Here is a 17,532-nt window from a genome sequence, read left to right as displayed (position 1 = left end):
AGAGGTATCGAGGCCGCCCTAACTCCTGCCTAGGATGGGCAGAGGCCGCTAACAGAGAAAAGCAACGATGGGCTCCCACGCCCCCCGCCCACCCCAGGACATGGCTCTGGGAATTTAGAAAGTTTAAAATCTAATCAAAGAAATCCCTATTTTTTCAAACTTCTGGAGTTGGGTGATGGAAAGTACGAGTTTTGGGTCTCACACCCACTTCTATTAGGGAGCTCAGAAGAACCCTCAAACTCTACAGCGACGGTTCTTTTAAAAGTGGCTTAAAATCTTGGGTTGAACCAGCTGCTTTTGAGGGGTGGAGTCTGGGTCAGTTCCTGCTCCCCACTCCTTCCCTCCCGGATTAGCACCGCTTTCCCTCGGGAATTCTCAAATCCCCTGGTTTTAAATGTGTTCATTCTGCAGTACAAACACCATCACTCGGTTTTATTGGTTTTGTTCTATTAGCCTCTGAAGCAGGCAATTATTGGTGTGAACATACATCTTAAAAAGCATCAAATTATGGAGTCAAGAGTGTGCAAGTCAACTCAGTGCAGGTGCTGTTGGTGAGCATTATGTGCTGAGGATGACATCGGAGGCCCGCCAGGCCCAGGAGGCCTCACAACCAACACCGCATGCCTCACGCCCAGGGCACAGCAGACCACGCTTCAGAACGGAACCGCCTTCTCCATGTAAACGTTTGACGTAAACTTTATGCTTCAGGGTATCTGGCCTCTTCTGCTCCGACAGCCTCTCCTTCCGCGTCCCAAATTTGGGAATGGCCCGGCCGGGCTCAGGCCCAGGCGGTGGAGGCCCCGGCGTGGCAGCGCCGGGCTTGCCCATGTTCCCAGGAGTCCGAGTTCAGAAGCCCCCTCTCCGGTGGCTTGGCGGCTTCGCGGTGGCCGCGCTAGTCTTCCTCTGGAAACTCAGTAAAAAGAGTCGGCGCCGTCCGCCTGAGCGCAGGTTCCCTCCTGGGCTCGGGACCCGCCCGCCTCAGGCGCAGAAGGGTTTGCCGCCGGCCTTGGGCAGGGCGAGCAGCTCCCTGGCGGCGCCCGCAGCCGGGGCGTCCTGGGGCGCGGCAGGCGGAAAGGCGCGGGCCAGGGGTGCAGTCAGCACGTTCGCGCCCGCCCCCAGCGAGCGTCCCAGAGGCCTGGGGTCCAGGAGGGCGCCCTTGGCGGTGGCCCAGGCCTGGTTCAAAGTGCTGTGCCTGAGGATGGGGTCGTGGAAGACTCCGTCCACCCAGTTTCTGAGACTGGTTACCGGGGAGTCCTGGCGCCTGTCCAGGGCGCCAGAGTGGGGAAGGGCCACAGACGGGGAGGTGGCGGGCGCGGAGGACACAGCCGCAGGGGCCGCGGGACCTTGGCGCTTGAGCATGCACGACGGAAACTCAGTCTGGCTCAGGGCGGTGGCGGCGGCGGCGGTGGCTGTGTGGGCCAGGGACCAGATGCGCGGCTTAGCCTCCAGGCCTGCCGACGCCCCCGCCGGCACAAACCCCAGCTTGGCCTCGCAGACCTGAGGGCCGCCCTCTGCGCCCGGCAGTGGCTCCGGCCCGGCCGCCGCGCTGCGGAGACAGCTCCGGGCCCTCTCCAGGTCCTCGTCCAGAGCAGCTCCGCCACCCGCGGCCAGAGGCATCCGGAGCGCGTCTGAGGCCTCCTTGACCGGGCCGTCGGGCGCGGCGGGGACGCGCTCCAGACCGCCGTCCAGGGACTGGAAGGGCGGCTTCAGCTCGCACGCCGGCGGCTCTGCTTCCAGCGGGTCGAAGTCGTCCAGGTCACTAAGCTCCAGCTCCTTCTCCTCGTTGCCCACGGGCTCTGCGGGAGAGAAAGCGTGGCCAGTGGAGGGAGAGGGTTGGCAGGTGAATCAGACCCCCTGTCCCTGTCCACCATTATGAGGCCTGATCCCGACGCTAGGAAAAGCACTCGGGGTCTTTTTCCACGTCTCCCATTTCCTCCAGAGGCCACCAGGTCACAAACTGGCAACACAGGGGCCTCCAACGGGGGAGGGGGGTGTCTAATTTTTTTTTTTTTTTTTTGAGACGGAGTCTCGCTGTCGCCCAGGCTTGAGTGCAGTGGCCGGATCTCGGCTCACTGCAAGCTCCGCCTCCAGGGTTCGCGCCATTCTCCTGCCTCAGCCTCCGGAGTAGCTGGGACTACAGACGCCGCCACCACGCCCGGCTAATTTTTTGTATTTTTAGTAGAAACGAGGTTTCACCGTGTTAGCCAGGATGGTCTCGATCTCCTGACCTCGTGATCCGCCCGCCTCTGCCTTCCAAAGTGCTGGGATTACAGGCGTGAGCTACCCTGCCCGGCCTAGTATTTTTAAACGTGATTTGAGTTCCTTTAAATGCTCAGGGGTCACCACCACAGTCCCCACATTGGTAGCCTGAGGCAGAACCGGTTTGCACGGTGACCGCCTAGGCATGGGGCTCGGCGTTTGGGACCCCCAAGACGTCCTAGAACCGCAGAGAAGGCACTGTGCCTGTACTCCAGGGCCTCAGCCCCCCAGCGACAACCTCCCAACCCACCTGCGTTCTTGGAGCTCTTGAGGGGCTCCTCCCGCGCCTCCTCCTCGCCCCCCTCCTCCTCCTCGCCCTCCGCGTAGGGCCGCTTCTCGTCTGCGCACTTGTTCCGCGGCGGCCACGTCATCTTGTTCTCCTTCTTGAGGCGCCGGCGCGCGTTGGCGAACCAGGTGGAGACCTGTGTGAGGGTCATCTTGGTGATGATGGCCAGCATGATCTTCTCGCCCTTGGTGGGGTAGGGGTTCTTGCGGTGCTCCTGCAGCCAGGCCTTGAGCGTGCTGGTGGTCTCGCGCGTGGCGTTCTTGCGCCGCGTGCCGCTGTCCATGGTTCCATACCTGGAGACAGGCTCTGCAATGGGCTCAGGCTAGGCCCTCTGGGCCCCGGGCATCGCGGGCATAGAGGTGGGGGTCGGCCAGGGGCACACCAGGACGGGCTTTGTTTCCCCGTCGTGGGGTTGTGGTCATGGTCATAAGGCCCAGGTAGGACCCAAGCCCCAACCAGGTGCCGCTGCCTGCTGGCACTTGTCTTCTGTGGCCAAAGGGCAAAGATTATATTTGACTAAACTTACAGGGAGCCTGGGCTCCTTCCCAAGCCAGAGAGGTCCAGGCCAATTCCTTTATGGGGATGACCGCCTACCTCTTTGATCCTCAAACCATAAAAAGGTATAGACACGTGAACCCACACCCTGAGATGTAACACCTGTGGCAGGAAGGGTCATTACTGCCCAGGAGGAGAAAGCACCCAAGGGGCCTAAGTGTACTTTCTTTGGATAAATTTGTAATGGCTGCATTGAGGAAGGTGGGGCATGCTGTCCAAAAGTGGGCCAGGAGAGCCAGGAGGGCCACCAGGGTTTCCCCGCTGTTCCCACTGTAGGGGCAGTGTGGACACTCGAAGGAGGTGCCCAGGGTCTACAGAGCGGGCTGCCCTGTGAACCGGGCCCTCCAGATTCGACTTCCCTGAACGCTGCCGCACATTGAGGACTTCTGGGGCCCAACAACGTGGGGGGTGAGGAGACTGGGGAGCATTTTAACCATGGCTGTGCAGGAGCAGGTTGGACAGGAGGCTGGACCCCACAGACCACAGAGTCAGGTCATGCCTGACCTAGGAGTGTCTCTCTTCCTGCCTTCCACCTTCTAGAAGGGGCGCATGATGGTGGAGGGGAGTTGGTGAATGACAGTGCAGAGGGCCCGTGGGGCTAGCGCTGGTTAGGAGGGGTGGGTCCTCACCTGTCATAGGGGTACTGGCCCAGAGCCGGCTCATAAGGGTAGTAGGCGGCAGCGGCTGGCGCCAGGCCCCCATGCGCAGATCCCGAACCGTCCTTGGAATCAAAGTTGTTCTGTGGGAGCCAAGAGTCTGGGGTCGCAGTTTCCAGGGAGGCGACCCCACTCCAGCGACCCCTAGGAGCCCCCCACTCCCAAAGGCTTGGCAAGGATTCCTGGGCAGCCCTACGCCCTGGCAGGAAGGAGCTGATTTCCCGCTTGCTTTAAAACCTGGTCTCCCAAATGTGAAGTGGGGATGTTCTGAGTTGCAGAAGCAGTGTGTGGTGGGGCGGGGGCGGTGGGGGGTGTGGGGAGCGGGGATGTGGAGTAGGAGGAAGGTGGAGGGAAGCGAGAAAGAACTGGGGGCCGGCAATAAGGGGCTGCTGGGAGAAGGAGAGGGATTGGCAGGGCTGGGGATGCCCTGGGGGATGCCCTGAAGTGGGGAGGAAAAAGGGGTGGGGAAAGGGGAGGGACTGCTGAGCGAGGGGATGGAAGCCAGGAGGGCAGAAGGGAGGAGAGAAATGGGGATGCGCAAGGGGTGGGGGAGGAGCAAGGAGGGGGAGGAACAAGGAGGGGGCGGAAAGCAGGGGAGAGGGAGGAAGAGGGAGATAAGAGGGATGAGTCAGAGAGGGGCTGGGAGGACAGGAAGAGGGAGGCCAGGAGCCTGAAGGAGGCGGGGAGAGGAGAATGGGGTCGGGGAATGAGGGAGGGAAATCTACCAGGAGGGAAGAACCGGGAAACACACGCAGACCGAATCTGCCAGCTGATGAGGATTTAGTAGGGAACCAAAAACAAGAAACGCAGTGGCCACCTGACGGGTCACCCCGTCCCAGGGGGTGGGGTTCTGAGGGTCTCGGCTGGGAGGCGCAAAGTTGAAGGCAGCCAAGGTGAGCGCCTCCCCTCTGTGACAGTCCGGGGACCCGGACTGGTGCGCCTACTGGGACAAAAGTGGGCTCGGCAAATCGAGGGCCGGCGCAGGGCAAGGGCTAGGGATGCCCCTCTTACCAGCGAGTAGAAGGCGGACGCCTCCGAGCCGTAGGTCACGTAGTTGCCATAGCCCTGCGATCCGCCATAGGGACCCCCATAGACGCCCAGCGCCGCGGCCGAGTTGAGCTCGTGGCGCGCGGTGGCCAGCAGCCGGCTCTCGTAGACCGGGCAGTAGACCGGCGCCTGGGCCGAGGCGGCGGGCCCGGAGTCCGCCAGCGTGCGGCCGCCGGACTCGCAGCACGTGCTCAGGGAGTTGGTGGCCATCAAGAACTGCAGAGAGAGGCCGCGAGGACGGGCGGGAAGCCGGGCTGGAGGCTGGGGCCTTGGGCCTTGCCAATCCCGTGCACCGCCCACGAGGGCGTGCCCCGAGTCCCTCCCGCAGTCCACAGGAGGCTGCTCGCCCCTTTCCACGAGCTTGCGCGCGTCTGGCCTCCTCCGCCACGTGGGGCCCAGCCGAGCACCTACACCCTTCCCGGGAGGGTTTCCAAGGCCTCTGACGCCATTTGCGCGCCAAGCCTCCTTCCCCAGGGGCTCCTTGGGGTCCTAGGACTCCCCTGGGGCACAGACTGAGCCTCGTGGGTCAAACATCAGGGAACCCGGGCCCGGGCCGTCGGATTTTCTTAGCGCCTCGGCCTTTTCCCGGGGGTTTGGGGAGCAGGGGTTGGGCGTGAGGGGCCCGCGACCCAGGCCTTGCTAGCTCTGAAGCCACAGGCAGTCGTAGGTCGGACAACCCCCCCCACCCCCGCCCCCGCCCCCGTCCGCCCTACGGGCACCTGCGGTGGCCTGGGCGGGGCGGGGCTCCGCTTACCTGGGGAGCCGAGGAGTAGGGGTATCCAAACTGCGGGTAGGACATGGCGGGCGCGGCCCGGGGCGGACGGGCGGGGCCTGCAGGGTTCTGCGCGCTGGGGCCGGCGTGGCGCGGCCACTGCTCCGGAGCTGCAGGCTTCTAGGCGCTGGGAGGGCGAAGCAGGAGAGCCGGTTAGTCCATCCCTGCGCTCCGCCAACTTTTCTAACTGGGTAACAAAGTGAGCCGCGGTGGCCGCAGCGATTCTTTTAACTTCGCATTCCGGAGGCTCGAGGGGGCTCTGGGACCGAGCGGCCTCGCAGAGGCGACAGAAATACATATTTTACAAAAAAGAAAAAAAAAAACAAAAAACGAGTCGCGCGAACCCGTCAAGTCAGATGTGCGCGGCTTGAAGCGGAGGAGGCTCTGACGTCAGCCCCACCTCGCGCAGCCCGGCCTGGCCGCAGACTCGCCGGTCACTCGCCGGCGGCTCAGGCCGGGAGGGGCCATTCCTCCGGGCGTTAGCAAATAAATTCCATCCGAGTCAATATCGCCCAGCGAACGGTGTTTCTCTTTAGTCACCCGAGAACGAGAGGCACTTTTAATTAGAAATTAATTAATGAGCAGCTGCTCCTTCCCGCCCCACTGTAATCATTCGTCTCAATTACAAATGAGACCTATGAAAGGACACGCTGAAGATGTAATCAACAGTTAAAATTAGCCCGGCGCTGCGCAGGCGGCCGGCCCGGCCTCGCGCTGGCGCGCTCTGCTCCGAGTGGCAGGAAGGGGCTCGCAGGCGCCCCGCACGCGTCTCGTCACTATTGTTTAATCGAGAATCTGCAACGCCTCCCGCCGGTTTCCGCTCTACGCCGGAATGGACTTTCAGAACCCACTGCGGCCGCAAGACAGCCCGCAAGAGCCGGTCAAAATGCCCTCAGGTGCGTGGGGCTTCGGGGCCTTAGTTAGAGCCCGACACCCTGAGACTGACGGCCCGAGGGCTGTAGGGCCGCCCCGGGCGCGCGCCCACCGGCTTTGCACCTCTGGGCAGCCGAGTGTCGCGGAGAACGCCCCATCTTCTCCACTGCGGTCTTTTAAGTTCCCGCTCAGCCCACCGGCCCCGCCTCGCCTCCCCGACTTTCCTCCCCCATCCCCCTTCCGCCCGCCGCGCTCCGCGGGCTTCCCCCTGCCCCTCGCGGCTGAGCCGGGGACTGCCGGGCGGCCCTGCGCGCTCGGAAGAGCAGGTTCCTCAATCCAGGCCCCGGCCCCTCCCGCTAAGCTCGCCCCTCCCGGCGCCCCGCAGGGCTGGCTGCGAAGGAGGGGACGTTGGGTGCCTGGCGGAGGCGCCCTCCCCTGTCCATTTTGCCCAGCTTTCTGTCTGGGGCGCACGGAGCAATCGGAAGAGGGGACTGAGCGCCCACCCCAGGACTCCCTCAGCCAGTACCCTCCCTGGGACCTTGCCCAGGTTCAAAGCGAAGGCCAGTGAGCCTCAGGCGGCAAGGGGGCGCCCGGGCCATCCCGAACCCGTTCCCCGCCTTATGCGCCACCGCCCTCCGGGACCGGGGCTCGCCCCGGTTGCCCTCGCCCCCTGGGCCGGCCTCCCGTGGTAAGTTGGGAGGGAAGCCGTGCAGGGCAGCGTTGTGCAGACTTGCTCAGAAAGATTCCTGGGTTCAGACCTGTGAATCGCCCCAGGGTCACCCTCTAATTAATGATGACGTCCTCGCCCTCTCCCCAGCTGCAAGCCTGCCTCCCAGAAACGAAATCTGCCCGCTCTTTTGACAGCTCGGTTGAAGGTGATTGATGACTATCTGGAGACCACAGTACACATCATATAATATCTGCTGCGTAATTGCTTTAATTTACAGATGAAAATACGAGTTCTGCGATCGCGTTGGACCGGAGCGGGCCACGTCCGAGCTGCTTGCAGAGGGAAACCATCGGAAATAATGAATAGCCGCTCCATGCAAATTATTCAGACAGTTTAGCGTCGGTAGCCGCGAGAAATATATAAAGAACACGAGTCAAATGACATTAATAATTGTTTCTGAATTCTGTATTGATTTCGGGGCAGGCCGTGTTTATTTCTTTCTCACCTGAATCGCTAATATCACCTTCCTGTAAATAATAAGAAACTAGCCACCGGGGTTTCTCGCTAGAAATGAATCTCTCAACCCCTTTCCCTCTCCTCCTGCTCCTCCCCTCCCCCACCCTCCCTCCTCCCCACTCCTTCCAGTTTTCTGGCTTTTCCCGAGCATCCTCCTACTTCCCATTATTTATTGTTTACAAACTACTCGCTCTCTCCAGGTAATGAGGCCCGGCTGAAGGAGGGGCGTGAGCCCAGCCGGGCCAAGGGCTGGGACGGGGAGTAGAGACCCCCAGGGGGGAGGCATTCAGCTGCGGCTTGTCCTTTCCCCACCTATTCCCGGGGACCTGGCCTTGGCCATTGAGAGCGCTCAGCCGGCTGAGGAGGACAGCCAGGGCCCAGGGGCCCAGCCACCTACGCCCTGCACCTCTGGGCTCTAGTGGAACAGCTCAGCCCACCCAGACCTGAGGCTGGTGCATTTCCTTCCTTCCAGACCCGGCGGGGCTTAACTGGAGCCGAAGCCCCGGAACAGGCGGCCATTCATCTTCTGAGCAGAGTCTGGGAGAAGCAGCCTCCACTTCCCAGGGCAGCCAGTACGTGGGGGCCCTTTCGGGGGCTTCCTTTGACCACCACCGCCACCTTCTCCTGTTCTCTTTTGCCTTTCCAGCCTGTGTGCATAAATCGACGCTCCAGTCCCCACCAGCGGGCGACCCTTTCTCCCCGACCCAGAAACCTGGGCTCTGAATGGGCTTTCCCAGGCCGCCGCACACACACGCTCCACTTCCTGCCAGCAGGCCCCAGCGCCTGGGGTCCGGGCCCAGTCACAGTCACCCTGCCTCGGGAAGCTCGCAACTGCCCAGGAGGCCTCCTGACCCGCCCGGCCTCACCCAGGCCGCACTACTCATTCCAGGACACAGGGTCAATCCAGCCTGTGGATTGGCGACCACCGGGACATCTCACTGAAACCCTGTGGCCTGGCCTAGGCCCGCCTGCCCGAACCGTGGATTCTCACTGGGCCACCCTTCTCCCATAGATAATACTGGAATATTTTCCAAGTGCCTTCACCAAAAGGCCAAGCCTGGAGCGGAGGCACCCAGTGTCCCTTTCACCAGCGATAGGACGCTCAGCATCTCAGGTATCAGCTGAACGCGTTTGCATAGACGCGGAGTGCTGAGCCTTCCTCCCTCTAGGGACCCCCGGTACTAAATACACCCGTGAGCAGGTGGGCCAGAAGTCACCCGGCTCCCGGAGTACACAGCGCCAGCTCAGCTTCGGGGAGGTGAGGTGCTCCCGCTGGCCTGGAGCGCTCCGAAGCAGCGGAGGACCAGGGCCGGAGCAGGCCGCAGGGGAGGCAGGGGATAGTCAGCCCCTAACGCGAAGCGCAGGCGGGCCACCTATTTTGACGGGGTTACTGTTGGCCGTCGGAACCATGGAAGGCCTCCGGGGAGATAGGCCGGGCCCTGACCCTTCTTCGGCCAGCCTAGCCCTGGTGCTTCAGGAGTTACCCTGGGGGCTACCAGTTCCCCGCACCAAGAGCTCGTCCGGAGGGAGCTCCTTCCAGCCCAGAGAAGTTGACTCCAGCCAAAAGCGAAGCCGGGAGCCCGGGGCACCAGGCAAGGGCCTTTCTTTCTGAGGCCTGGGGCCATAGACCTTGGGGGCGCCTGTGCCCGCCCGCTGCTCGGGACACCCGGCTGGGGTGTGGGGCTGAGAGGCCTCACGGTCGCTGACGCCGCATTGGCGAACCTCGAGGTTGGCAGGTCATTTCTTCCCAGCCCGTCCCCGAGACGCCCTCGAAGCTGGTGGTAGGAGTAGGAGCCACAGGGACAAGCGTTGAATCTCTGGATTCCCAACCGCCCTCCATTGGGGCCCGCGGCCCTCTCCCTCCGCTCTCCCGCTGCGTCCCCGCCGCTTGCTCCCTGGGTACTGCCTGAGGCTGGACGGAGCGCAGTCGGGGCGTCCAGGACTCAGGCCTGGCCACTCCGAGCCCCCCACCCCCGGCCCCGCGCCGGCCCGCGCACCCTGCTTCCCGCAACTTGCAGCAAACGCAGCGGCCTCTGGAGAGCCTACCGGCGGGTAGCAAACTTTATCCCCTCAAGCGCAAGAGCAATCCTCGCAAAGTTTGTGCGGCGGAGCCCACTCCCTACCTGAGCTGGGGAAGCTCCCGCCCGCGCCGTGTAGCTGCCAGGGCCGCGGGGAGCAGCGCGCAGCCCGGGACGCACCGGGGAGTCGCCGCCGCCGCCGCCGCCCGCGCCCCTCGGCGGCCGCGCGGAGCCTCCGCCTCCTCGGAAGGGGGGAGGGGTCTCGGAACCCCGGGGCGGGGGCGGGAGCGGGGACTTCACCTACCTGCGGTGGCGCTGGGCCACTCCCGGCAGCCCGCGAGGGCTCCGCGCGGAAGCTCGGCGCGCGCGCTCCAGCGGGGAGCCGGCGACAACTAATGGAGACATTTCCAGGCGGAGCACCTGGCGAGCGGAGCGCGCCGGCGTCCCCAGGCGCCGCGGTCGTCAGCCGAGCCCGCACCGGCGTGACGTGGGCGAGCGAGCGCGCTGCTCCCACCCGGCCGCCCATTAACGCTTTCTCCCGCGGGCGCCGCGCTCTTGCCAACTTTCCCCTCCGTCCGGTCAGCGCGCGGTGCACCGGGTGCAGGAGCTGGGGTGAGGGCGCCCCGGGTGCCAGCAGGGGCGCTGGGAGCTGTTTGGGCCGGGACGTAGGGCTCCGGGAGGTCACACAGCCCTAACAGGACAGTGGGAAGGCGCACGAGCCACATTTGGCCAAACGCTGAGCTCGCTGCGGCCTCGGGCCCTCCGCCCACGGGGCCCCTCTCCGCGTTTGGGCTGCCCCACCCAGGGACGCTTGGGTCCGGCGCGAAGAGCCCGGAAATAGCCACGCTTGTCGTCGGCCCGGTTTCCCTCCAAGGTCTTAGTATTTCCCGCCTCCCTCACCCCCCAGGGCCTGGGGAGGGCGAGGCTGCTCCTCCGGCCGAGCCACCCTCGGAATTGGCTGCAGGGCGCTCAAGTCCTGCCTTTCTTCCCCTGCCCCTCCCCCAAGCCCCTCCGTGCTAAGCGGCCCAGTTCTGGGTTCTCTCCTGCTGCCCACGCTAGTCCGTACCCGGCTCACTCTCAGAACAGCAGGCTGTGGCAGGGGCAGAGCCTAGGTGCTGGCACCAGGACCCGGGCAAGTGGGCATGAATGGACCACAGTGATAAGCTGCCCGAGGGCCAATGAGTCTGTGACCTGCCCGGGCTAACGGGGGCATGCCCTGGTGGGGAGCCTGGTCCCAGCTGCCAGGATTGGGGGAGGGCATGGGGGCTGGACCTCTGGCCTGGGGTCAGACTGGGGCTGGAGGGTCTTCCGCTTCTGCAGCCTGAGGCCAGGACCCAGTCAGGGAAGGTGGGCCTGCGTGCAGCTCGCCCTGCCCCTCCCTCAGGGAGCTGGGGGGGCCCCCTACCCTGCCCCCGCCCCCTCGCCCCCGCAGCCGGGCTCAGGTCTGTTTGTCATCCACAGAGCTGCTGCTCTGCAGAGGTCAAGACAGGCCCGGAAGGGAAGCTGGAGCAGCAGGTGACCAGCTGCCCAGGGCAGAGCCAGAAGGGACTGGAGGATGATGCAGCCCCAGGGCTCCTGGGGGATGAAGGAACTAGGGCCCCTAGTGGGCCACTCTCCCAGGCACTGGCCAGGCTGGGGCAGCAGACGCGCCTCCTGGTTCCCATGCTGCCCCCATTCGTGGCGATGTGCGGGGCAGGGCAGCCTCATTCCTACCTGGAGGACGTCCTTTTGGGCAGTGCCATGGGACTGCCCAAATATATATGGGCATATATATTTGGGCAGTCCCCAAATATATATTTACTTTCTTCCTTTATTCTACCCTCCTCCCCCATCATTTCTACTTCAAAGAACCATGAACTTGTTTCTTATCATCTGCGGTCATGCAATGACATTTGAGATTTGTTGACTTGGACAATCTCTGAAAAAGTTATTTGCATCATTTTCTTCAGCTCTCTTTGCAGCTGCGGGAAAGGGAACAGGCCTCTGCTTGCCTCCCCATTGCACAGGGAACCATCCTTGTCTGCAAGCCTTGCTCATCCTTCTTTTCCTCCACCCGTGGGGCTTCCACGGGGAAAGAAGAGGGCCCAGAGTGTCCAGCCCAGGTGCTGCATCCAGAGCTCCAGGGGCTCTCCTGGGAAGGACGAGGCTTTGGTCTCTGGCCTGCTCTGGCAGCAGGGAGGTGGAGTGGGCCGTGAAGCATGGGGTGGACCGTGCGTGTGAGTCGCCAGTGCAGCCCATGGGGGACTCTAGGGCACAGGGAAGGGGGCTCTGGTTCTAGGTCTCTTCCCTCCAGCTTGCTTCAAAGCGTGGGGGACAGATGGGCGGGAGCGGGAGTGCCCTCCATGTCAGATGGAATCATCCTCCTTGGGAGGTGGGGAGAGCATCTTGGATTCCAGCCAGAAGGAAGTTGAGGCCCAGCAGGCTACACCCCAGAAGGGAGCGGAGGCCCCTCCGTGCCGCACCGGTGATCTTGGCAGGCTCTTCGGGACCAACAGGGACAGTGCATCAGGACTGCCTGCAAGCTCACGTGGACTTAGGTTCTTGTTAAGGCTCAGCATAAGCAAAGCGTATGTGCCTTCCCAACCTGACTTCACGCAACGAACTCCTTTCATAGGCACTGCGGCTTCTTCAGCAGCAGCAACAGTGGCCGAGAGGCCCTTAGGCCCACAGGTGAGGAGCTCAGGGTCACCACCCGCCAGAAAGGGCTCCACTGCTAGGATCTTCATAGCTCAGAGACTGTCAGGCATTCTCTGAAACAACCCCGGCTCCCATCCCTAGCGAGGCTGCCCGTGTGACTTTGTCCCCTTCCCTGGAGGGCAGGGCCAGCCGTGTCTTCCCCCACCATGGTGCTCCATCCTCGTGCACACTGCCAGGCCTGACCTTAGCCTGATTTCCTGACTCAAACGATCATGGGCATCTGCAGCTGCCCTCTGCCCTTCAGCCCTTGACCTTGTGGGCAGGGGAGCTGCCCCCACCCTCTTGCTGAGTTTCCAGGCCCTCCTGGGCTGGCGCTCTGAGAAAAGGATGGAAATTCCCAGGGCTTGGCCAGGAGGCCTGGCAGGGAACATCTGTCTGGGGCCTCCAAGAGAGCAATCAATCCAGAACGTCTGTCTGCAGCCTGGGCCACCCCTGCAGGGGAGTGTCCTCCAGGGCCGGCTGTGCCTGGCCTCTGCTCCGTATCCTGCTCCCCCCATGGATCCTCTTTCAATCCCTCTTTTGTTCTTCCTGCTGGCAGGGCCCCCAGAGTGCAATCTGAAATAGAAGTCTTTGTACCCCCAGGGCTTGGCCATGCTGCCGCCTCCTCCTCCTCACCTGGATGCGCTGTAACATGCACAGGCATCTGGGGTGGAGAACACCATCCTGGATTGCCCAAGGCCTGGTCCTAACGTGGCCCCCAGTGCCTGTTGTCACCCAGGGCCCCACAACCTCGTCTTCTCCACCCTTTCCCGAGACCCAAGAGGGGAAGGAGGCCCTTCCCCAGGCCAAGGAGGAGGCCTGGGAAACCTGTCTGAAGTGAGGATGCTCTCCAAATCATCCCTGGGCACTAGTTCCCAGAGATGCTCTTGTCCTTGGAAGGCTGGTCCTGACCTAGCAGAAGGGCAGTGTTTGCAGGGTGCAGCTCCCTAGGCGTGTGGCGTGGACAGCAGTGTCTTTCATCTTCGGAAGCTCCCTGAGCTCCTAGCTGCTTCAGGGGGTCCCCAGCCTTGGGCCCCAGCCAGCGCTGCAGGGGCAGCCTCCCTTGTACAGCACAAGGGCAGACACAGTGAGTTTCTTTCCCAAGCAGAGTGGCATCTGGGTGGAGACGGCGCTGCGTGGCCAAGGATCAGTAGTGCGCATGGCTGCTGCAGAGTGACCACCAGTGGCTGGCCGGGGGTGGAAGCTTGAGCCCCTTTCACTCTCCTTCTCCTGCTGTCCTGTCCTTGTGAGGCTGGAATGAGGCCAAGGGAGCAAAAGTTGAGAAGTTATTTATTTCTCCTCTTTTCAGGATGAAAAAACTGTGTCCATAATACTGAAATGCATCAGCAAATTTTAAGAAGGTCTCATTATTAAAAGCAAAAGGCTATTAGTTCCAGCAGTGTCTGCAGTCTGTATATTTAAATCTGAAATGTTTACCTGGCACAACCTCAAATCATGAGAACCCCAGCTAGAAGAGACATCCACATGAGATTAAGTTATTTTAAATTGTAGAAAAAGGCAGCAGTATGTACGACTGCCAAGGGACTTGCATATTGTTTTGAATTATTTGATGTAGCATTAAGAAAACCTTCAGTATGTAGAGAAGAAATGTAAAAGTGTATCTTAAATGCAATTACTATTTGCATATTGCTATATGTGGTAGGAACCTCAAAAATACCGAACTATAGATGCAGGAGAGGCCCTGAAACCTGGGAGCTAATGGGGTCTCCTGCCTGGAATTTGCAGGGAGGATGCATTCCTGAAATGAGAATGTATGAGAAACAGCATCACTGCCTCCTGAGGGCTGTTACTGCCATGAACGATTCTCTAGTACTTGGATGCAAAATGTACTTTAATAAATAGAAGGTGACAAGACACCACGTAGCATCTTCATAGGTCAATACGTAAATAGGAGAGAAGCAGAGGCAGAGCCCTCCTAAGGGTGACCTCCGTCAGCCCCAGGAACGCGGGTGTGGGTGCTGCCCTCAGGCCGCGTTCTCTGACACTAGTCCTGTCCTGCCATGGCACGGCGTTGTGACCTCCCGTATACTCCCCAGCAGGGCTTTGGGGAGGTCTGTGATACTCACCTCCACTTCTGTGATGCCCAGAAAGAGACAGGAAGTGAGGGAACATGAGTGCACATCGATGCACCACATTTTGTCATTTGCGGTGAGGAGCTGGCCTCTGTCTGCACCTGGCTGCCCTTTGAGCCTGGGCGTGCTCCCTTTAAGGGCTCATCCAGGAATATGTGCCAGCGACCCAAAGACGGTCCTAAAAATTAAAGCGCGCTCCCTGTTCTCGCAGACATCTGGGGAGCATTCCTTATCCTAAGTTAAACCTCAGTGCTGGTGGTGGCAGCGCGCCTGCAGTGACCAGTATAATGCACCCGGCATTTAATTACCGTGGCAGTAAATCTTGCAAGAATATCCTCCAGGAGTTAGCTGATTTTTATATAAAAAAAATTTCAGAGTATTTTTTGAAATTCAATTAATTGAAGGCCCCAGATAAAAGGAACACATTGTTAATGGCTATAAAATAACCCTGAGGGAGGAGACGGAACGCAGAGCCTGACTTCAAAGTGTGGCAGAAATACTTACTGTCTTACTTTAAAAGTATTCAGATCAATGAATCAGTTAAAATTACTTATATGCTTAGCAACCTTTTCATTGACTGTTTGAAAATGACAGAAAGAGAAGCTCTTATTGTCCATGATATGAAAGCTCCGGAGGAGAAACTAGTTTTGCCACTTGGTCAGGAGCAGCGTCAGGACCAGACCTGGAGGCTCAGGGCTTTGTGAAGTGGGGACGCCTCTTCCCTTTCCTGCTAGAAGGTGTAGGAGGGTCCTGGGGCAGTCACAACGAAGAATCACAACTGGAGGCTTCAGCAACAGAGCCTCGTGTCCTCCCAGTCCTGGCGGCCAGAGGTCTGAGATCCAGGTGTGGGGAGGGCTGGTGCCTCTGAGTCTAAGGCTGGGACAGAGCCTCGGCTTTTGGCCAGAGCCATTCACCAAGTCTCTCTTCTGCCATGGTGGCTGCTGGCGGACTGTGGAGTTCCTAGTGGGTGCATCTCCCCAGCCCCTGCCTGCATCGTTGCAGGGCGTTGCCCCTGTGTGTGTCTCTGTGTCCCTACTTCTCTGTTTTATAAGGACCCCGGTCATCTTGGATTGAGGCCCATCCTTCTGCAGTAGGACCCCATCCTAACGGATGACATCTGCAGTGACGTTGTTTCCAAATAAGGTCTCATTCTGACGAAATGGGGTTAGGACTTCAACACATGAGTTTTTGGGGGACACAATTCAACTCAGAACAGAAGGGTCCCCTGCGATGCCACCTCTGGGGCAGAGTCCATATTTTTGGCTTGAACTCCCTTCGTCCCTGACTTCCAGCGGGCTCCCAGGTTCCTGGCAAGCCCCGCACAGCCCTGTGGGTAGTGAGGCCCAGCAGGCTTTCCTCCTTCCTTCCCTTCTGTTTTATCGCTTCATGGTTGATTGGCTGTCCTTGCCTCCCTCCTCTGCTGAATGAGTGCTCCCTGAGGGCTGTGTGTTGCATTTCCCTGGGACAGTGCCCTGCACCACTTAGTGGGCGCTCAGTGACCATCGCATGAAGGAGGAAGTGTATGTGGCATCTCCAGGAAATGAGAGCAAAAAAGAAAGGAGCAGCCACACCTCCATAAGGCAGAGACTCTTGGGAGTCATGGATGGGGAGCCTGAGACTGTTCATTCAACAGGTGTCTATGGAGTGCGTGCATGTCCCGGGCACTCCCGCTGTCTCTTGGGTACATCGGTGAAGGGACAGGAAGCAGGAGCTCTCAAGAGAGACACATAACACTATCAGCACCATGAGGGAGTGAATGGGCTGAGCAACTCAGTGGCTGGATGATCGACAGATGCCTGGCACCACCTGTCTGTGGCTGCACAGCAATCTAGCCTCACTACACATAGCACGGGCACATCCACCTGTGTCCTCTTGACGTCCTGGGCCCCGTGATCTCTACCCAGTCTGTTCTCTAGATTCTGTCCATCCCTGCACAAGCTGGTGGGATTTTTGCTGAAATTACTCTCTGGAGAAGTTTGCACCACTTCCGTGGCTTTCGCTGGGGTTCACTCTGTTAGATTACGTACATACTGCAGGTCTTTCTGAGATGAGCCTTCTGTCTTAGCCTCCTGCTGAGATGGCTGAGAAACAACAGACCCTTCGTGTGACCAGAATTCTCTGACCTGGGATGTTTCTGAGGCCTTCCTAGCTGCACTTGCCTTTTTCACCACATCACGTTCTCTGACAATGCTTTAAAGTCATCTCTGAGCTTGAGTCTTTTGCCATCTGGGGGCACTGAACGTGTTCTGTTGCCAGTCCTGGCTCTGTTTTGCACTCTCCTCTGGCATTTGACCAGAAGCAGCAGGAGGAACCACGTGGCGTGGCGCCTTAACATCTTGGAAGTCACCTATGATGCTGCTTCCCACATCACATCACACCACATCTCCAGCATCATTGCAGGAGATGCTGCAGCTAAGTTTCTGCCACCCCGTGAAGATCCCAGCACCAGGCTCCCCATTCCTGCACATCCTCTCTACAGCATGCTCAGGTCTGCGTTTTTGCCCACATTCTGCTTGAGGTTCTTCTGGCTTTCTCTATCCTGGTCGTCAACCTTTTCTGGCTTCTGCCTGCTGCTAGCTCCCAAAGCCACTGCTGTAGCTCTGGGATTTGTTACAGCAGCAGACTGCTTCTGGGTGGTGCACTGCTTGCTTGTCTATTGCTGCATGATAGTATTACAAGAAACCTGGCTGAGAAGAGCACACATTTCACATCTGATTTTTGTGGGTCAGGGGTGCAGGCATGGCTTTGCTCAATCCTCCCCTTAGGCCTCTAAGGCAGCAATCACTGTGTTAGCCAGGGCTGGGCTCTCAGCTGGGAGCTTGACAGGGGAAGGGCTCCTGATATGGTTTGGCTCTGTGTCCCCACCCAGATCTCATCTTAAATTGTACTCCTGTAATTCCCACATGTTGTGGGAGGGACCGGGTGGGAGATAATTGAATCATGGGGGTGGTGTCCCTATACTGCTCTCGTGGTGGTGAATAAGTCTCAGGAGATCTGATGGCTTCACTTGGCTCTCATTCTCTCTCGCTGCTGCCGTGTGAGATGTGCCTTTCACCTTCCACCATGATTGTGAGGCCTCCCCAGCCACATGGAACTGTAAGTTGAATAAAC

At 60.1% G+C, this 17,532-nt stretch overlaps 1 protein-coding gene across 4 annotated transcripts; it reads right to left on the bottom strand.

Annotated features, from left to right (window-relative positions):
• Positions 1–403: 403 nt before the first annotated feature.
• Positions 404–10,074, bottom strand: IRX4 (iroquois homeobox 4). 4 transcript variants are annotated; one of them, XM_055246045.1, is made up of 7 exons: positions 9,957–10,074; positions 5,558–5,702; positions 4,768–5,019; positions 3,730–3,839; positions 3,072–3,149; positions 2,510–2,838; positions 404–1,796 (listed from the first exon to the last, which is right to left on the bottom strand). In XM_055246045.1, exons 2-7 carry the CDS (start codon positions 5,600–5,602, stop codon positions 979–981), a joined length of 1,632 nt encoding a protein of 543 aa, XP_055102020.1. In that variant the 5' UTR covers positions 5,603–5,702; positions 9,957–10,074; the 3' UTR covers positions 404–978. The 4 variants fall into 4 exon arrangements, with proteins under 4 accessions (XP_055102020.1, XP_055102021.1, XP_063475402.1 ...); XM_055246046.1 differs by lacking the exon at positions 3,072–3,149; XM_063619332.1 differs by lacking the exon at positions 9,957–10,074 and having other exon boundaries at positions 5,558–5,993.
• Between the last annotated feature and the right edge of the window lie 7,458 nt (positions 10,075–17,532).

This window comes from Symphalangus syndactylus, chromosome 16 (genome assembly GCF_028878055.3).
Source record: "Symphalangus syndactylus isolate Jambi chromosome 16, NHGRI_mSymSyn1-v2.1_pri, whole genome shotgun sequence".
NCBI classification, from domain to species: Eukaryota; Metazoa; Chordata; class Mammalia; order Primates; family Hylobatidae; genus Symphalangus; species Symphalangus syndactylus.
The sequence above is the reverse complement of the archived record's forward strand: the minus strand, read 5'-3'. Positions and strand labels throughout refer to the sequence as shown.

Excerpts from the sequence above, each read along its gene's own strand:
- IRX4 (XM_055246045.1), bottom strand. The coding sequence starts at position 5,602 with ATGTCCTACCCGCAGTTTGGATACCCCTACTCCTCGGCTCCCCAG. Across the intron at positions 5,020-5,557 it reads CCTACTCCTCGGCTCCCCAG|TTCTTGATGGCCACCAACTC; the intron begins GTAAGCGGAGCC and ends CTCTCTCTGCAG. Across the intron at positions 2,839-3,071 it reads GGAAGGAGCCCAGGCTCCCT|GTATGGAACCATGGACAGCG; the intron begins GTAAGTTTAGTC and ends GCCTGTCTCCAG.